This window comes from Meriones unguiculatus, chromosome 11, assembly GCF_030254825.1.
Source record: "Meriones unguiculatus strain TT.TT164.6M chromosome 11, Bangor_MerUng_6.1, whole genome shotgun sequence".
Taxonomy (NCBI): domain Eukaryota; kingdom Metazoa; phylum Chordata; class Mammalia; order Rodentia; family Muridae; genus Meriones; species Meriones unguiculatus.
The window spans coordinates 101071132-101089851 of NC_083359.1; the positions used below are offsets into that span (position 1 = coordinate 101071132).

General features: G+C 37.0%; 1 protein-coding gene across 18 annotated transcripts in view; it reads right to left on the reverse strand.

Moving 5' to 3' along the window:
* The window catches only part of Enah (ENAH actin regulator), a 110686-nt gene that overhangs the window by 17088 nt on the left and 74878 nt on the right, over positions 1-18720 (reverse strand). For 4 of the 18 annotated variants that reach the window (XM_060364840.1, XM_060364836.1, XM_060364834.1 and 1 more), the window contains exons 4-8: positions 13108-13164; positions 9026-9037; positions 8530-8614; positions 2131-2402; positions 298-1137 (exon numbers count right to left, since the gene is read on the reverse strand). In XM_060364840.1, the coding sequence (XP_060220823.1) occupies positions 298-1137; positions 2131-2402; positions 8530-8614; positions 9026-9037; positions 13108-13164 (1266 nt within the window). Of the gene's footprint in view, positions 1-297; positions 1138-2130; positions 2403-8529; positions 8615-9025; positions 9038-13107; positions 13165-14609; positions 14749-18720 lie in introns of those variants that run through there. The other 14 variants (XM_060364841.1, XM_060364837.1, XM_060364846.1 and 11 more) reach the window with 8 other exon arrangements.

Here is an 18720-nt window from a genome sequence, read left to right on the forward strand (position 1 = left end):
AAGTCATGTATTAGTATTGGGGTACCTAAATATCAGAACATACCTTTTATAATACTTAGTGCAAAAGATCTAAAAACTTAAGTTTAATATGGATACCTCCTGTATTAAATCACTATATACAATTAAGGCCCAGGATTAAAAAAAAAAATCCTTCATTTTTTAAATAAAAAACCCCGCAGTACTTTGGCACAGTCATGCTCAGCTACTAAAACCACCCGATCCAATCTTGGCAGCCAAAGCTGTTGCCATGCACTACTCTGAAGTGAGTGGTAGTCAGCAGCAGTAGTGAAGCCTTACCCTGCGGGGTTGGCGTCTCGGCCGGCTGAGAGGCTGCCTGCAAGCCTGGCTCGGAAGCAGAGGAGTCTCCCAGCTCAGGATTTAGAGGGGTCTCCACAGAGGCAGGGGCAGCTGCAGAGGGAGAAGGGAGAACACTGGGCTTGGATGAGGGAGTTGAGGCAAGAGGGGTGCCTGGAGGAGGAGAAGCCTGTGATCCACAGTGTGAGAGTGAGGCGAGGGGAGGCAGCGGTGGTGGTGGTGGTGGTGGTGGCGGCGGTGGTGGTGGTGGCGGCGGCGGTGGCGGAGGTGGCGCTGCTGGCCCTGAGGTAGGCGGTGGAGACACTGGGTATGTTACAGAGTCCAGCAACCCATTGGGTGCTGTCGGCGACGGAGGCATTTGGGGCACAGGAGAGGAGACACAAACAGGAAGGACAGGCCTTGGGCCAGTAGCTTTGCCAGGGGGGCTGCTAATCATTATCGGAGGAGATGGAGGGAGGGGCGAGAAATTGGAAGTAGGCCAGGCACAGGACTTCGCAGCTGGAGGCTGAGAAGAGGGTGTGTTCACAGGAGAAGAAGGTCGAGAGTTTTTGTTCAGAGGACGAGGAACTGTGGCGTAATGGGGAAGAACAGGGTGGAAGGCTGAACCTAGAGATGTTGCAAAACGTGTCGCTGAGTGTCGCAGTGGTGGTGTAGGGGGTGTGGAAGTAGGTGGCAAAGCAGTCACTACAGCGTAATCAGGAGTGGCGTCTGACACCGGAGCTGAGATGACTTTAGCATATGATGGAGGAGGTGCTGAAGGAGGCTGGCAACTGGAATACTCAGGAAGTGGAGCACTATACAGGGAGCTGTCTGAAGATGGAGCTGGACATAAGGTGGAAAGCAGCGGCAAAAGACAGGATAAAAAAGGAGAGAGAAAAAGGGAGCTAGTGAAGCCACAAAACCAGCAATCAGACAAAATGTATAAATGCAGATTACAGTTAGTACCAGAGAATTAGGCAAGTAACTGTTCCACTTGAGGAAATTTAAATTGTAAGCATACTTTGAAACCCGAAAGAGAATGAAGTTCTTTTAAATGAGCGGATTAATAATCTATCCTCCATAGGAAAAGGATAGTAAATCTTAACTTTTATTAGGTGATCCACTAAAACAGCATCAAAATTATTACAAACAGCAAAATAAACCCAGCAAACTGTTTACTAGAACGCTCAACTCAGAGAGCCATTACTCTGGACAATTAGGCAGTTAAAAACAATGAATTAATCAACTGACCAATCAAAAACCTACACTGGCTTCTGATGTAACTCAAGAATAAAATTCTTTGATAAATATTAAACACCTTGAACTTTTACCATATCATAAACCTCTATGACACTTGATAAATTCCAAATTGTGATTTTTCACAACACCAGAAAATGTTTAAATAACCAGTTATTTTTAAGAGAATATTTTCACCCATTTTAATTTTTTCTACAGAAGACTAACTATAACCAACCTAACTTCTTGCTGTACATAACATAATACATATAGTATGTGATAATTTTAAGCACTACACAAGGGAAATATTTTCCAAGATCATTATAAAAAAATTCTTTGCATGAAAACACATTCACACTTTATAGCTGAATTTTAGGGCAACAAGAAGAATTAAAATGACTGACTAAAAATTCCCGAGAGCTTTCTTATAGTTTCTAAGCAATAAAAGAAACACTGAAGCAATAACTGCTGAGTATTTATCCTAACTCCAAGCTGTACTGCGTATTCCCAAGCACTGCACATGTGAACCATCGCTATTCCCGACAGCACAGAGCCTTGCCCAGTTCAGAGGTGGGAGGCGGAAGCCTGCAGACTCCTTACCAGCATTGGACACTCGGCGTTCTCTCTCCCACTCCACTTGCTCCCGCTCCAGCTGCTCCAGGCGCTCCCGCTCTCTGTCTTGCCTCTCTCTCTCCAGGCGCTCCAGCCGCTCCCTCTCTTGCCGCTGCCGCTCCAGCTGCTCTTGTTCCAGACGCTCCCGCTCTAGCCTCTCTCTCTCTAGTCGGTCTCTCTCTAACCTTTCTCTGTCCATTCTTTCTCTCTCCAGCCTTTCCCTCTCCAGCTCCTTCTGCCGCTGCTGTTCTTGCAGTTGCCTGAAATCAAACATTGGATGCATGTATGGCCCCATCGCTGACAGGAACGGATGTTCACCTGACTTCTGATTTAGATAAACGTACTACCCTTGGTTACTACTTCCCCATGAAGGAAGGCTTCCTCACAGACACCTTTTTACCTTTTTTTAATACCAATGAAACCAAGCTCTTAACATGGACTCAATCAAAACAGTTTTTGAGAATAGAGAGTTGCAAATAAACCTACCACTTTGTTGACCAAGTCATTATATTAATCAGATGATGAAACAATTAATGTAACATTTTAACTGCACGAGTTATAATTTTAGAAAACACAATAATCATAGCTCACTTAAAGACTGTACCTCTAACAGTGCTGTTTGGGATTACATGAACTGAACTGAAAATAAACCAAGCTAGGTAAGAAATAAACTATCAGTCACTAAAATTTTATAGATGTTATCTATAGGTAGCTATAGTTAACATCTTAGTATACATGTCTAGACTTTAATTCCTATGAGCATGTCAACACCATTGCTTAGCTCTTGAGTTTTAGCAGGCTCCAGTGTAAGATATGATTTACCCTAATATTATTATTAGGGTAAACATTTATCTTCACCCTTGAAACCCCTTCCAACTTCTATAGGACCACATGTGCTAGGAGACAGCCACATAATTCTTAAGATTCTTAATATATGGTTCTATATTATTTTAGGAAATATATCTAAAAAGCAACTATTCTCTCCTTATACATATTTAATAGCATTTAGCTAGTATTAAATAAAATACAGTAAAAGATCTTTAAAATGTATAGTACCCCATACATTTAGACTATAATATTAATGATCATTCAGAAAAAAATTTGAATTGGAATGTGATAAGAGGTAACGAGAGCCCCATGAAAGAGTAAGTATGCTTCCTTTCATTCCTCCCAGAATTATCAACAATCCAGTAAAATACTGGGGGAAACAACTTATCCTCTGTCTCCTAAGTTGGCTATCATAATAAAGGAAAAAGCCCGTACTTCAAATAAACTGTTTACTTATCTCAGTCAAATCACAGCCTTTCTCTACACAATGCCCCAATACAGATCAATGGCTATTAGGAGTCATCCTAATAGTACATCATTGCAGTACTTCTCTTGAGTAGTTTAGAAATTTACTATTAATTAAATCAGACTTCCAGGGTACATTTATTATGCTATGTGATAACTCACAAGCTACCACAATTTTGAGAAAGAGCCATCTCTGTGGATATGCTGGCAAGAGATTAGATATATCGGGCTGGGGAAATGGCTCAGAGGTTAAGAGCAGAGGCTGGTGTTACAGAGGTCCTGGATTCAATTCCCAGCACCACATGGTGGCTCAAAAACATCTACAACAAGATCTAGTGCCCTCTTCTGGCATGCTGGTGTACATGCAGACACAATATTAAATACATAGTAAATAAATCTTTAAAGAAGGAAATTAGATATATTAATTTTTTAAATTTAAATAAAAAAAAAAAACCTAGACAGAAAAGATCCCCTTTACCAATAATGTGCATGTAATGAAAACACACAACTGAGGTTTGTATCAGAATTTTAAGTCCTTTGGTGGCAGGGCTATGGCTCAGTGGGTGCTTGATATGACAGTATGTGCCTGGTCTTACTGTAGCTGATGTCTCTGGGAGGCCTGTTCTTTTCTGCGGGATAGTGGGAGGGCGGATATGGGGGAGAGAGGAGGTGGGGAGGAAAGACTGAGAAGAGAGGGAGGGGAAACTGCAGTTGGAACTTAATTTATGGGAGTAGGGGAAAAAAAAGGGGGGGTACTGGCCAGTCTTCAGAGGACCTGGGTTTGATTACCAGAACCTACAGAGTGGTTCACGGTAATCTGTAACTCCAGTTCTAGAAGATTCAACACCCACTTCTGGCCTTCAGGTAAAACACTCACACACATGAAAAATAGTTTTTAAAAGAAAATGGACCAGTACTAATTGGAAAAAAAATTAAGTTTTATACATTTTGTGCTTTCATATCTCTTCATTCATCTCAATATATATAAATAATGTATCAAAATAATATATATAAAAGCTTAAAACAAAACAAATATTAGCTTACTGGCTTAACATTTCCCCACTCATTTCCTATTTTAGTGGATTCTTGTGTCTTAACTTTAGTTACCAATTGTCTAATGGCAAAAACCTCCCATAACCACTCTCAACACACACGCGCACACACCCCATAGCCATAGGAAAATAGCTTGGCTAAATCAATATTCAGGGTTATATCAACATTATATAAACACTGTCCACAGCTAAGCTACATGGTATTCTGATTGCATTTCACCCCATTCTAATTGCTGGGCATTAAAAAAAAGCTGTTAATATCTGTTTCTCTGGGCAACGTAACGCTTTTAACAATGAGAATAAGTACATTTTGGTAGTCATTATAGGTAAAATAGGAATAGGTGAGTCTGGACGCCATATTGAAATAGTGACTTTATAACTAGAATGCATTGATTTCAGAAGATTGCTCCAAATGTCAAAATAATCTCAAAGGTGCCCAGTCAATAAAAGATAGAGTGTCTATTAAGGAAAAAAGCACAGCGCCAAAGAATATTTCCAAAGAATATTGTTGACGGATAACTCAGGTATGCAGCTGATACACGTTCAAAGAGACTGATGTTTGAAGAAAGTAATGAATACATTTAGCCAGTTCATTGAAAAGATGTCTATGTATATGTATGTAACTGGGAAAAAAAAAACTGTCAAGCAGAAATTTCCTGACTTCCTACTTCAACTGAAAGGCTGACAAATCTGACTGTCTTAAGCTATAAAGAAGACATTCCCAAATCTTTTTAAGGACTCTTCAAAATTCTAAACCTTGCTTCCCTCAGGACCACCCTACCAGACTGCACACTGAGATGCACGAGGCCCTTCTTCCTGGAGGCTGTCTACCTCTGGTGACTGTCCGCCAGTTAGCAGAATCACCTCTGAACTTTACCAAACATGTCTGGATTCCGAGCTGAGAGAAAATTCCAATCCAATTCTTTCATTTAGATATACATTTTCAATAATTTGAATATTTCAGAGAAAACAATTACACACCTTTTCCAGAAACAAATATGAATAAATACTACTATGGTCATTAAAGTATTTTACACATATTAAGTAAAAACATAAAAGATATAGTTCTTTTCTATTACTGAAGTATTCTCCAAAACAGCAATCTCCAATGTAAACAGATGAAAAGAAAAAGAAAAAAAAAAACAAACAAACAAAAAACAACTCCCCCAAGACAAAACTGGCCCACAATCAAATCAATAAGTACACACAAACATGCATTTTGTTTTTACATAAATACAGTCTTGTGAAGCAAGTAAAAATATATATATAAATAGAATGTCAAGATACATTTTATTCATCTTTACCTAGAATGGCTTTTGGGTACATATTCAGAAATTTCAATTTCATAAATGTGGGAGAACCAACCAGGAAAAATATTCTGATTGCTAACTCACTATTCTCCTGAATAATAATGACAAGCCAGAAAGTAAAAGTGTGTATTTTTAAATTAACTTTCTCAAGACAGGGTCTCGCCCATGTAGTCCCAGCTGGTTCTGAACTCACACAGACTCACTGGCATCTGTCTATCCATTGTTGGGATTAAAGGTGTATACTGCCACTTCTGAGGGACACACATAGTTTTTACTGGGCTTTGAAGGCCTTCCATCTATTAGTAACAATAGCAACAACAAAGATGGAACTTTCCCAAAACAAACAAACAAACAAACAAATAAAAAAGATATCTGAATTTTAATATCACAAAGCTCCTGAGACAAGAGCCAATACTTACACCAGGATCCGATCAACTTTTGGCCCATCCCGCCTCTGGAGGACAATGGGAGTGCTATGCACTTTCATCACTCCAGTTCCTCAGTTCTGTGCTAGGATTCTTATTCCCCTTTTATAACTTTCAGGTAGTAGTATGATTTGTAGGCTATTTATAGATATTAACTAAATTATCTTCTATGTTGAGACGAGCACAGGGCTGACTCATGTTTCTTAGAATATATTTTCCCATCATAGCCAAGGGAGTCAAACATTAATAATATGAGTAGGAACTAGAAACTAATTTAATGAATGACAGACATACTAGCAGAAAACTATATAATGGTATAATAAAGGTATTAGATCAACAAAGTTTAATATTTAAAATGTCAACCAGCTTCACAGTAATTAAAAAGTAAACTCAGAAAAACAATGCTTAGTTGAAAAGTCAAGTATTACAAGGCATCTTAGCAACACTCACCATTCTGGCTTCTTCCCACAGGGCAATTAAATTTCAATACTTATATTTATCTCATGTTTCTAAACAATAATTTTCTTTAGAAATATTTATTCCCGACTTTTCAAATTTAGACGTTACTCTTTTCCTACTAGACAAATGATTTAATTCCTATGATCTGGGTGGTTAGCACTAGGGACTGAACCTAGGGCCTCTATGGGCTCTATCCCTGAGCTATATTCTAGCCTCTAATTCCTCCCAATTTTTTCTTCTGTGCCACTGTCCCTAGCTGAGAAGATATTTTAAATTGGGCTTCCTCACAGCACAGACTAATGTCAACAACAGGTAAGCACAAAAAGGAACAAATCTTGAAGTTAAATTTTAATGAAATTTTATTGAAATTAAATTTTAATAAAAAATTAAATTTGAATGAAAATTTAAACTTACATCTCTAATGCCTTCCACATATGACCATTAAGCACTAGAAATGTGGTTATTTTGAACAGAAATGTGTTTTAAGTACAAAATATATACTATATTTTGATAAGAAAATTGAGATGTAAATTTTTAAAATATTTTTTTCGTTTTTCTTTTTCTTTTTTTTTTTTTTCTTTTTTGGAATAGCCTTGGCTATCCTGGACTTCCTTTGTAGACCTGGCTGGCCTTGAATGTGGAGAAATCCACCGGCCCTCTGCCACCCCAAGTGCTAGGATTACAGGCGTGGACCACCAAGCCTGGCTTATTTTTGTTTTTTCAAGACAGTATTTCCCTATGTAGCCCTGGCTGATCTAGAACTCACTCTGTAGACCAGGCTGGCCTTGAATTCAGAGATCACCCACCCCTGCTCCCCAAGTGCTGGGATTAAAAGCTTGCACCACTATTGCCTGGCGGAAACTGTCTTTTTAAATAACTTTTTTTTTTTTTAAACTTTATGTGTATAGATGGGTGTTTTGCCTGCATGTATGTCTATGCATCATATGTGTGCAGTGCCTGCAGGGGTCAGAAGTTATAGACAGTTTTCAGATGCCAAAGAATGACCATTGAGCTACCTTTCCAACCCCATGTAAACTGTCTTAATGATTTCATAGTTCATACTGAAATGGTAAGTACTGTGTATGTGTGTGTGTATCTATCCAGCTAATTCAGAAAAATCCACCCCTAAATGAAGTTATAATTTCAAGTCTGCCTCTAGACTGTACTGAAATGATGGAGACAATGCTGATGACTTTGTTCAACCAACATTACTCATAAACAAGATGATCTTAGATTACAGCCTTAAAGGTTTATCTGGATAACACTACGTTGACTTTCTAGTTAAATGGGTCATGTGAAAGCCATGCTGGTCACAGTTATTTACTAAAAAAAAAAAAAAAAAAAAAAAAAAGACTTAATGGAACTTGGATGGCTCAGTTGATGAAGTGCTTGCTATGCAAGCAGTAGGACTTCAGTTCAATCCTCAGCATACATGAAAAAAAAAAAATCCAGGCATGGTACACGCCCATAATCCCAGCAATGGGGAGAAGGAACCTGTCAGGCATCCAGTCTAGCTTTATCAGCAAGCTCCAGGATCAGTGAGAGACTGTTGCAAACAATAATAAAGCAACTGAAGACACCTGAGATTGACCTCTAACGTCTACATGCATAGGTATATAGGTGCATATGAGACACACAGACACTGAAAAAGAATAAAGCTTATTGAAGGGAACAGACACTCTCATACCCTAAGTCTATTTAATGTACTCTTAGATGTGTCACAGTATTCTTTTTACAAAAAAGCAGATAGAATGAAAGACACAATTTCAAAGAACTGAAAGGCACAATGTGTTGTCAGTGTCCTTTGGGTCTGCTGCAAAAGAAGAAAGTGCAAATGCATGCATTTACCTTCTCTGGATTTCCAACTCTTCTTGGGATGGGCCATTTTGAACTTGAGCAGGTAGTTGTGAATTTTGTCTAGGCAATGTTGGACCTATAAGGGAGGAAAACATTACAGATGAATGTTACCATTCTACCAAGCTGGACGGAGGAAATTTAAGCCATGAGAACAACATAAAACCATCACATATTAAAAAATGCATCTTCCTTTTTTCTAGCAAAATAAAATGTAAGCTTTACATAACACACAGCAAATGAAAGACTGCAACATAATACGGTCATCATCTCCAGAAGGCTTACTTGAAACAAATGGAAACACCAACAATAAAGGAAAAAATAAACATTTATACATGAAGAGCTTGAGTAAAACAAGTGTTCAGTGAGCATCTGAATAGGCACCTGAGCTTGACATTTTCTAAGACAATGAGACATTCTGTTTTGGGGTAATTATTCATGAGGTGAAGAGGAAAAACTTAAATGGAAAAATCAGAATTTAAAAACTCACCTAAATAGAACACTGAAATGAAAAACAGGAGAGAGAGAGAGCATGAGAACCTCATTACTAGACTCAAGTATGCTAATGCATTTATCAAACTTGCCCACTTGAGCTGCCATTTTTGTTTAATCACATGGCATTTCCAATACTGATGAAACAAACATTTGCTAAACTCCCATATACTGTATGAACGTACTTCTCTGAATTTTTAATGTTATAGTTAACCTTAACTTTTAATCTGAGGTAAGACAGTGGGGGTGGGGCTATGACCCTGTGTTTCTACACCCAAGTGTCATGAGAAACTACTGACCATCCACTCCCAACATCCACATGGAATGCAGACCCATCTCTGGCATTTTAGACTGCCACTAAGTTATGGGAACTCTTATTGTCATGGGATATAAAAACTAAGTGAGATTCATGTGGCACCTAGCATAATATATGGTGACTAATCTAAGGTTAAGCTAGAACAATCTTGAAATCTACCACAGTAAAAGCAAGAAAGCAGAGACAGTTTCCTCCCATTGTCTGAGAAGCGTATCTCTGACTTCTAGTATGCCCCCAACCCCCCTAGGAGGAATTCTCAGATCTTTGTAAAATACTACTATAAAAAAGTAATTAAATAAATGCTTGTGTACTAGAACATGTTACTATGGTCTGTGAGTGAAGCCCACGAAAGCAGCTATTTTATCTTAGTGGAGCAGCCCCACAGCTGGAAGCAAAGATTCATCAGGATATAACACAGCACGGCCGTCCCAGGCACAGAAAAACAGAAAAATGATCTCAACTTACCTACCTCTTTATATGACTTTAGTCATTTAATTTGCCCTCTAATGACAAATTAGATGACAACTGCAGCAATATATTTCATTAAATATAACTCTGCTACTTTGAGAACCAAAGAAAATATAAAATCAATCTCATGTAATTGAAAAGAAAAACTAAAAACACATTTTAAAATTAAAGTCAAATACACACATAAATGTTTACATAAATGAAAATATAACTGTTGTCTAATAAACAGAATGTTTGGAAAATTAACACAATGAATTTTTGAAAAAAAAAAAAGGTTTTATTGGGCTATAAATTATTGTTCACTATTTTAGAGAAAAATGCTTTTAGAAGAAGGTAGAGACACATGAGTTGGGAGGATAAATTTAATAACCTATAAAATTGGGGGAATATAAGTTACATATCTATACGTATATTTATTTTAAAACTATAAAATAAAAGCATTTGGCAAAACCAACCTAAAAGACCATGGCTTACTTACTTTTAAAATAGTGTCTGAGTGTTTAACTGAAAACTGTGGCCAGTAAATAACGGAACAGCTGGAAGCTAGTGCTCTACTTGTCATGCTTAATCTAGAGAAGGCGTCATATCTCAGTGACACTATTAATGAATTAAATCTATGGTTTAGCTAAAATTTCTATAAATTCAAGTCAAAAAGGTTAAAATTTCAATCTAACCTTACTGATCTTAATAAACAATTTTTGATTGTTTTTAAATAACGCTGGGCCCAGCATGGTGGTGCATGCCTGTAATCTCAGCCTGGGAGAGGCGACCACACGAGAACTGAGCTCAGGGTATCTCTGGGCTATATATACTTACGTACTCTCAACAAGACAAACTATCAAAAGGTACCTGAGATAAGTCCTGATACAACACAGAAAACAAACTGAATAGGGAAACTCACTATAATTTATTCCTGCCACATGAAAAGACAAGAAAAACTTTAAGGAATCCTTTAAAATGAGGATTTTGATCTAAGAATTAACTCTTATAATTCATGGCTACATAGCTGTATGATAACAAGCCATTTGGTTATCCGGGCATTCTTAAAATCCCTCTTTGGCATTTTCTGACATCTGTATTTAGTTTGCTTGTTTTGTTTTTCTTCATCAATATGGCCAAGTTGTAAAAACCTTACATATTGAAACATATATACAATTAAACATAATTATAAACAAACAACTAATTTTTAGATGAAAGTTCTAGGTAACTTATGAACTAGAGGTCTATACAATTACATTTTTCTTCTTGTCAAACATTTTAAAGGGTTATAAAATTGGTAAGTTGTATCAAAGGCATTATACAAACAACAGAAAGCAGAAACTAAGGTTAGGCAAGGTTATCTATCTTTTCTGGAATGTATACTATTTTTTTAAACGGGCCATATTTCTAAATGAGTATCTGTGTTCTCATAAAATACAAAATAGGTACTTTCATAACCATCTCAGTGGGCAAATGACAATACTTTAACATGCAATGGTATGTAGGTTATCAGTTATCTTTGTGAAGGAGGTTAAAAAAAAGAGAGAAACAACCAAGGTATAAAAATGAGTGACCCTGCTCTAGTCCTCCTAAATCATGAAGAACAGCAACTGTCTGAGGGTTTGCTTTATAACCAGACAATGGTTGGTCCTAATTTGCCCAGGCTAGAAAATGCAAAGCAAAATTTGTGATTTACTGCTTCTAATAAAGACAATGTAGCAATATTGCTAATAAGCATCTCATACATGATGAAAATCTAATACAAACATCTTTCTCCAAAAGGAACAGCATTTCAGTCTTGCCTTCAACACTGAGTTTTTGTTAAGGCACATTTCACTTACTCTCACCATATTAATTCTCACAAATCTAGTTTAACAAGTAGCCACAGACTATTTAACACAGGACTAAAAGACAAGTGCTATTATATACAATACAATCAAACTTAAACTTAGCAATCAGGCTGTAGATTGTGTACAAATTAAAGGATGTTATAAAGAAAATCTGGGTTTTAAATCTGTTATTTTGTTTTAAAAATTCACCTTTACTAATAAGGCCAAGCCACTTTCACCTTTAAAACTGGGTAAACTATCATTCTACATGTGGATCTCAAACTTTTAAGCACAAAGTTACAATATCAAGTACATTCTCAAAAGGTATCAGTGATTGCTCATAGACCCCAGGAGAACCCTAGAAAAAGACAAGACCAGAAATGAAGTTACTGATTACAAGCAATCTGCAGTGCTGAGCTGGAGTCTGGGGGACAGGAAGAGAGGACAGGTGTATAGTAAGTCATAAAATAGGTGCTCACTGCTGTAACCATCAGCTAGAGCAAATCAAATATAATTCAGGTGGCCATGAGATACATCATAATTTCTTATGCCATGCTTATCTAAACCAGTAAGCATTATCAACTTAAAAACTAAAAACCTTATCAAGAACACTGAGAAACCACACTAAAATTCATGGATAAAGTACACACACTAGCTTAGCTATTAATTTTTTTTTTTTTTTGCAGCACACCGCCTTATGATTTTCTTTCACTAAATAATCCAGTCAAATGAATCAAAAATGTGAATAAAAAACAAACAAACAAACAAACAAATAATTAAGACTTTTTTTGAAACTTGGATTTCCAAATTAGGGTTTCCGAATCAAACAGGAATAAAAATATCCATAGAAACAATTTCCTTGTGTGAAAAATTTTATGTACATAATTTATATATATGATTGCTCAGCTCTAACCTGGAGTGTCTAAGTGATGTACCTAATTTATCAATGTAAGTAATACATGTATATACATACATGTATGTTTATGAAAATGAGCATGAAAGAAAACAATCTACAAGCCTAAATTCATTTCTAAGGCACAGAAACCTAAGCTAGCAAATAAAGGACATTGTCACCTGACACCAATCTACTGACAAAGTACACTTACATCTGCCTTTACAACACGTACATCTAGAACTAATTCAAGGTAAACAAAGCTGGTTCCAATCAGGCACATTTATACTACTCAAATCATAACAAAAGATGCATATGCCCTTTTCTTTTAAATTAAATTCAGTGCCTGCTCCCAAAGAAAATTAAGTGATTTTAAGACTCTATTTCTAATTAAAACCTCACTAATAAGCCGACTCAAACGCTAACCCAGAACCACCTACATGAACACAACAGATAGCACAACATCAAGCAGAAGTTTGCTTCTTAGCTGAAATGCCCACAAACCAGACTACGGCCTAAGGAGACAGAAGTTATGGAAATGTGCAAGCAGCATGTCCCACAGCTTGAAAAAGGAATGTAAACATAATGTTGCTTACCACAGAAAATACATCGCAAATTAGTGCTGTCCTGGGTAGCAGTAACCTTGCTCTGGGCTGCAACAGACACCTCGGTGTTAGAAGCTTCGAAGGACAATGGGGCCACCTGAAGAACTTCACATCAACTAAAAGTGCTTTCAAATGTTCAGAATGGATTTATACATATGTCCTATCTAGATCCTCATCCTGGAAAATTTATGATCTTATAGCTTAAATATTTCCTGAGTGATACAATCAAAGAATGCAATTTGCATTTTAAGACTGTATTTAAAAAAAATAATAACATTAGTGAAAATGAGGTACAGCAAGTTAAGAAACATAGCCAATAGAATTAATTTCAGGAGGTCTACTGTCCCATTTAGGAAAACTATATTTGAAAAAAAAAATTCAGGGGAAATACTTAAAATTCATCTAATTAAGATTGTTCATTTATAGTGGCTGAAAAAAAACCGAAAACAAAGGCTATCATTAAAAAGCCATAATATATAAATCCACTGATATGAGATTATTTTGTACTTAACAGTAGCCAACAAGGTTTACAGAGACACACTTTACTACTATTTTTTCCCCCTAGGTACAACAATACACTTAACAAAATGAGTTACTAATTCTGTGTGGCCATGACAACCAGCCATTTAACCTACATGAGATTTACATTAAAATTTAGTTTATCAATGAAATAAATTAATAAATTCTTCTTAGGAAGAAAACCTCAAAGAGAATGCATTAATTTCTGAAAAGAAATGCTTTATCCAAAATCAAGGTAATACTCAAAAGTGGGATGAGAAAAAAAATTCTTACTATTAATAACATGCAAAAGATACATCAATAATTTCTCTGAAAACCCTTTCCAGCAAGGAAGAGATTTTGTTTTCTTATGGGGTCTAAGAAAGCAGTTAACAGCTTAAATACATGTTGTTTTTAAGGAAGATCACATTAAAGCAAACAAGACATTATTTTAGATTTACCTAAAAGTGTAATGCCTGCTAAGTAAAAAGTATCAGTAAAATCAGAACCAATCCAATTCATATTCAAAGGCTTATCTTAATATGGTAATAAGTCATAAATAATTTTTTCATCATTTTTAGCAAGAGACAACATAATCCACTTAAATCTTAAATTATTAGATACAGTAAGTACTTCAAACACCAATAAAATAAAAAATTGATAATGCCAAATTTGTTAAGTACTTCTCCCCCCCATCTATCACCAAAGATGCATGCATGATACTTAGAGCAATAGCATAATCACAGGCACAGGAAGATAGGCTCAACAAGCTAACGAGATCACGCTAAAGGAGATAAACATTTCTGGAAAATGATGATAATTATATTTTAAATTTAAACCCCTTTATACAAAGGTCTCACTGGTGTTTATAGATGCTACTTCCACAAAACTTTTATTAGTAAACACACCTAGTTATTAGGTTTTACCCTTTAGTTCCTTTAATCCATATCAAACAGGAAAACATATAAGGAAAATTAAAAGAAAAAAAAACTTACATGAAAAACCTGAGAAAGTATCTTGTTTCTGACAGCAAAGAAGCTGCCCCATCCCATGAGCAAGCATTTCAGCAGAAAGTCACCTGACAATTGTCAGAATGCAGGCACTGTTATCACTGCAGGAGACTACTAACCTTTTCCAACTAAGAACTCGCAACCTTTCTCACAACTGAACTACTAAGCAATGCCCCTGCCCTTGTCATCTTTAAGCAGCTTCTTTCCGGTGACTTTTATTTCTGTTACCAAGTGAAACATTGATTTACTTTCCGATAGGGTAGCTTGAATTCTACTGCAGTTTGCATTTCCTGGAGATAGTAAATTATTCATTCCACCATAAGCATAAAACTAACAGCTTCCTGCTTTCTGTTGATGCTATTAACTCTTTCTTTACGCTGACAAGACTGATTACATAGGTACATTCAGCATTAACTATGAAAAGATACTGTTTCTTAAGTAAGTCATACTATAGAAGCTTACTTAATTAGGGATAAGGGGAACAAGAATGTAAGCTTTGTTTTGTTTGAGACAGGGTTTCTCTGTATAGCCTTGGCTGTCCTAGGCTCGGTTTGTAGACCAGGCTTGGCCTCAAACTCACAGAGATCCACCTGCCTCTGCCTCCCCACGTCCTGGGATTACAGGCATGTGCCAGCACGCCTGGCTAAGAATGTAAAATTTAACACCTTCATTATTTTTCTAGACGTAATATAACCCTCTTGATCAACTACTTTGGCCTTTGAGCTTGTTGCAGATACTCATTTGTTTATTAGTATAATTTGTAAAACATTTCAGGCCTTGGGCCCTGCCTTTACTACTCTTATCATTTAACTTAAAACAAAACAAAACAAAAAACCCAAGGAATCAACTTTAAGTGATGTTATTAGTAGTACAAAATGACAGGCTTTTAAGCTTTAATTTATACCACTGCATTTTATTATTACATACAAATACTACAGACCCTTAATAGTATTTGTGCTTTGAAAAAAAAAATTAGGTTTCTATTATTAACTATTAGTCATCTCATCTCAAAGTAATTTATAAGAGGAACATTGCTCATTTCAGCACTTTGCATTTCTAAGGATTAAATGAGATAATATTTGCTTGAAGACTGGCTAGAATTTGATTTGCCTTTCTGGAAAGCTGGTCACGAGTGATGGAGTAAGCTCAAAGTTCGCATTTAAAGGAATGGTATTCACACTTCTGACCATTTTAATAGAGCCCTTCATGACCAAGAGAGACTGAAAACAAAGGCGGTTGTGTTTGTTCAAAGGCTAAGATATCTGAAAGAGAAGAGAGGACTCAAAATAGAATGAAATCGGGAACTGCAATGACAGTCACCTGCATTAAAAAATAAATTCATGAAACAGACCCAACAGGTTGTATTTATATATTTATGTGGTGGCACATGCCTTTAATCCCAACGCTTAGGAGGCAAAGACAAAAGGAGCTCTGTGAGTTTGAGGCAAGCCTTGTCTACAGAGTAAGTTCTAGGACAGCCAGGGCTATACAAAGAGAAAGAAGAAAAAGAAGAAAAAAAAAAAGAGGCCATGATTTTAAGAGGGAGTTGGGGCATGGGAATGACTGGAAGGAGGGACACAGGGGGGTTGAAGGTAGAGCAAAGGGGAAAATGAGGTAATCTACATTTTAATTAAAAAACTTTAAACTGTAAAAATAACGACCAATTTCCAGATTTCAGGGCACTGTTCAAAGACATGAAAATTACAAACAATAAATTTATTCAAAGCAATGAAGACTTTAAGGTTGTATTTTAAAAATGCTTTCACAGTATTATTTCAAAAAAATTTTTTTTAAATATATATTTATTACAATGTATTCACTTTGTACCCCCACTGCAGTCCCCTCCCTCATCTCCTCCCAGTCCCACCCTCCCTCCCTCTTCTCCCCTTATGCCTTTTCCCTAGTCTCCTGATAGGGGAGGACCTCCTCTCCTTCTATCTGACCCTAGCTTATCAGGTCTCATCGGGGCTGGCTGCATCATCTTCCTTTGTGACCTGGCAAGGCTGCTCCCCCAAGGGAGAGGTGATCAAAGAGCCAGCTACTGAGTTCATGCCAGAGACAGTCCCTGTACCCCTTATCAAATTTTGTTTTGAAACATACGTTTAATAAAGGAAAATCTTCACCTATCTCAAGAAATGGAGTTCTGTGTAGCTGGAATCGCATATGAAAAAAACTCAACATCATCTAGAGCTCTCATTTCTTTATTTAATCTATGTATATGTGTATCTATCTACATGTACATGTATTTGGCTTTTGCTCCTTTGCTATTAAAAGGTAATCCTCCTTCATTTTATGGCTTCAAATGTACTTTATCAATTCCTTTTAAAAAATGACTGCTAGCAGTAGATCAATTGCAGATCATTTACTACACTGTACAGGCCCTTCAGTCCACCATGTAAGTCCTCTAGCTGAAGAAACGTTTAAGAGTCAACTCAACTAGAAGCTCAGGGGTCTATAATTTACCAGTCCTGTCATATCCTGCTGTTGTAATGCAACGATTACCTGTGCCTCCACATTCATTTCGCTGGTTCTTCTTCCTAAGCAGAGAGTAAGACATGTCCATCAAATCACCTTTCATGTCTTCCTGCCTGTTTTCACTAAAAGGCATCCAGTAAACACTCAGAGAAAATGAGACACTCTCAAGTGGTGACATGTTTAGTGTATGACTACAGTATCTGTTAACTCACAACCAGCACAAACTAGAACACAGAACTCTGACACCCCTTATCTTTTTATCTTATGCTTAACTGATTCCAAAGCCTGTCCATGAACCCTCCCAACTCACACTGACACTGTTCTTGTTTGATGACATACTGCTTAAGAGTAGGCAGTGCTGAGAGGTCTAGCACATAACCAGGGAGGAAAGAAACATAACACTCTTGTTTGCTTTCCCCATCTTTTACGTATTTTTCCTATTCGTTTTATAACATATATGTTATACCAACACCAAAGTGTGTATGATAATAAGCAATAAGTGGGAAAGCACAGGGCAGTTCTGCAATTTGACTATCAGCAAAAACTGAAACACACAACAACCAACAAAAAAAAAAAAATTTTTTTTTTTTTGAGATAGGGTCTTACTGTATAAGCACAGCTTCCAAAGAAATTCCTTTAGTCAAAACTCTGAATGTATACATCCATTCAGGGCAGCTCATCAAAAACCAGGACTCTCGTACTTACACAGGCCAACTGGCTCTTTTTCTATGGGAACCCTATGCTGCCTGTGTCCTTCTTTCTCTCTGTACAATAATTCATTATATTTTAAATAAGTTACTAAGAAGCTTTTATCTAAAATAACACAGGACAGCAAATACCAAATAACATAGCTTGGCATTTGGTTTCAAAACTAAAAAGTACACTACATTTTATAATGGTTTTAGTGTTTTTAAAGTAAGCTGCTTTCCATTGTAAGACTTATTATACAGAATTAAATACAATGCTTTGCCATGTATTATTTGAAATGACATTAAAAATTGTTGATACAAGACTAACAAATTGGCTCAGAGGTATAAGTGTGTGGTGGTTTGAGTAGGAATGGCCCCCAGAAACTCATGTGTTTGAATGCTTAGCCCATTGGGAGTGGCACTACTAGGAGGAGTGCCCTTGTGGCAAATAGGCATGGTCTTGCTGGAGAAAGTCTATCACTGTGGAGGAGGGCTTTGAGGTCTAGGAAGCTCAGGTCAGCTCTCTCCCTGCTGCCTGCTGATCAAGATGTAGAACTCTCACCTGTCGATGGTGGCACATGCCTTTAATCCCAGCACTTGGGAAGCAGAGGCAGGCAGATCTCTATGAGTTCATGGCCAGTCTGCTCTACAGAGCAAGTTCCAGGACAGCCCAGCCTTCACAAAAAACCTCTATCTCGAAAAACCAAAGCCAAAACCAACCAGCCAAATTCACAAAAAGATGTAGAACTCTTAGCTCGTTCTCCAGCACCATGTCTGCTTGCATGCTGCCATGTTTCCCACCATGACAATTATGGACTACACTAACTCTAAGCCAGCCCCAATTAAATATTTTCCTTTATAAGACTTACCATGGTCATGGTGTCTCTTCACAGAAACAGAAATCGTAACTAAGATAAGGTGCCTGTCATCCA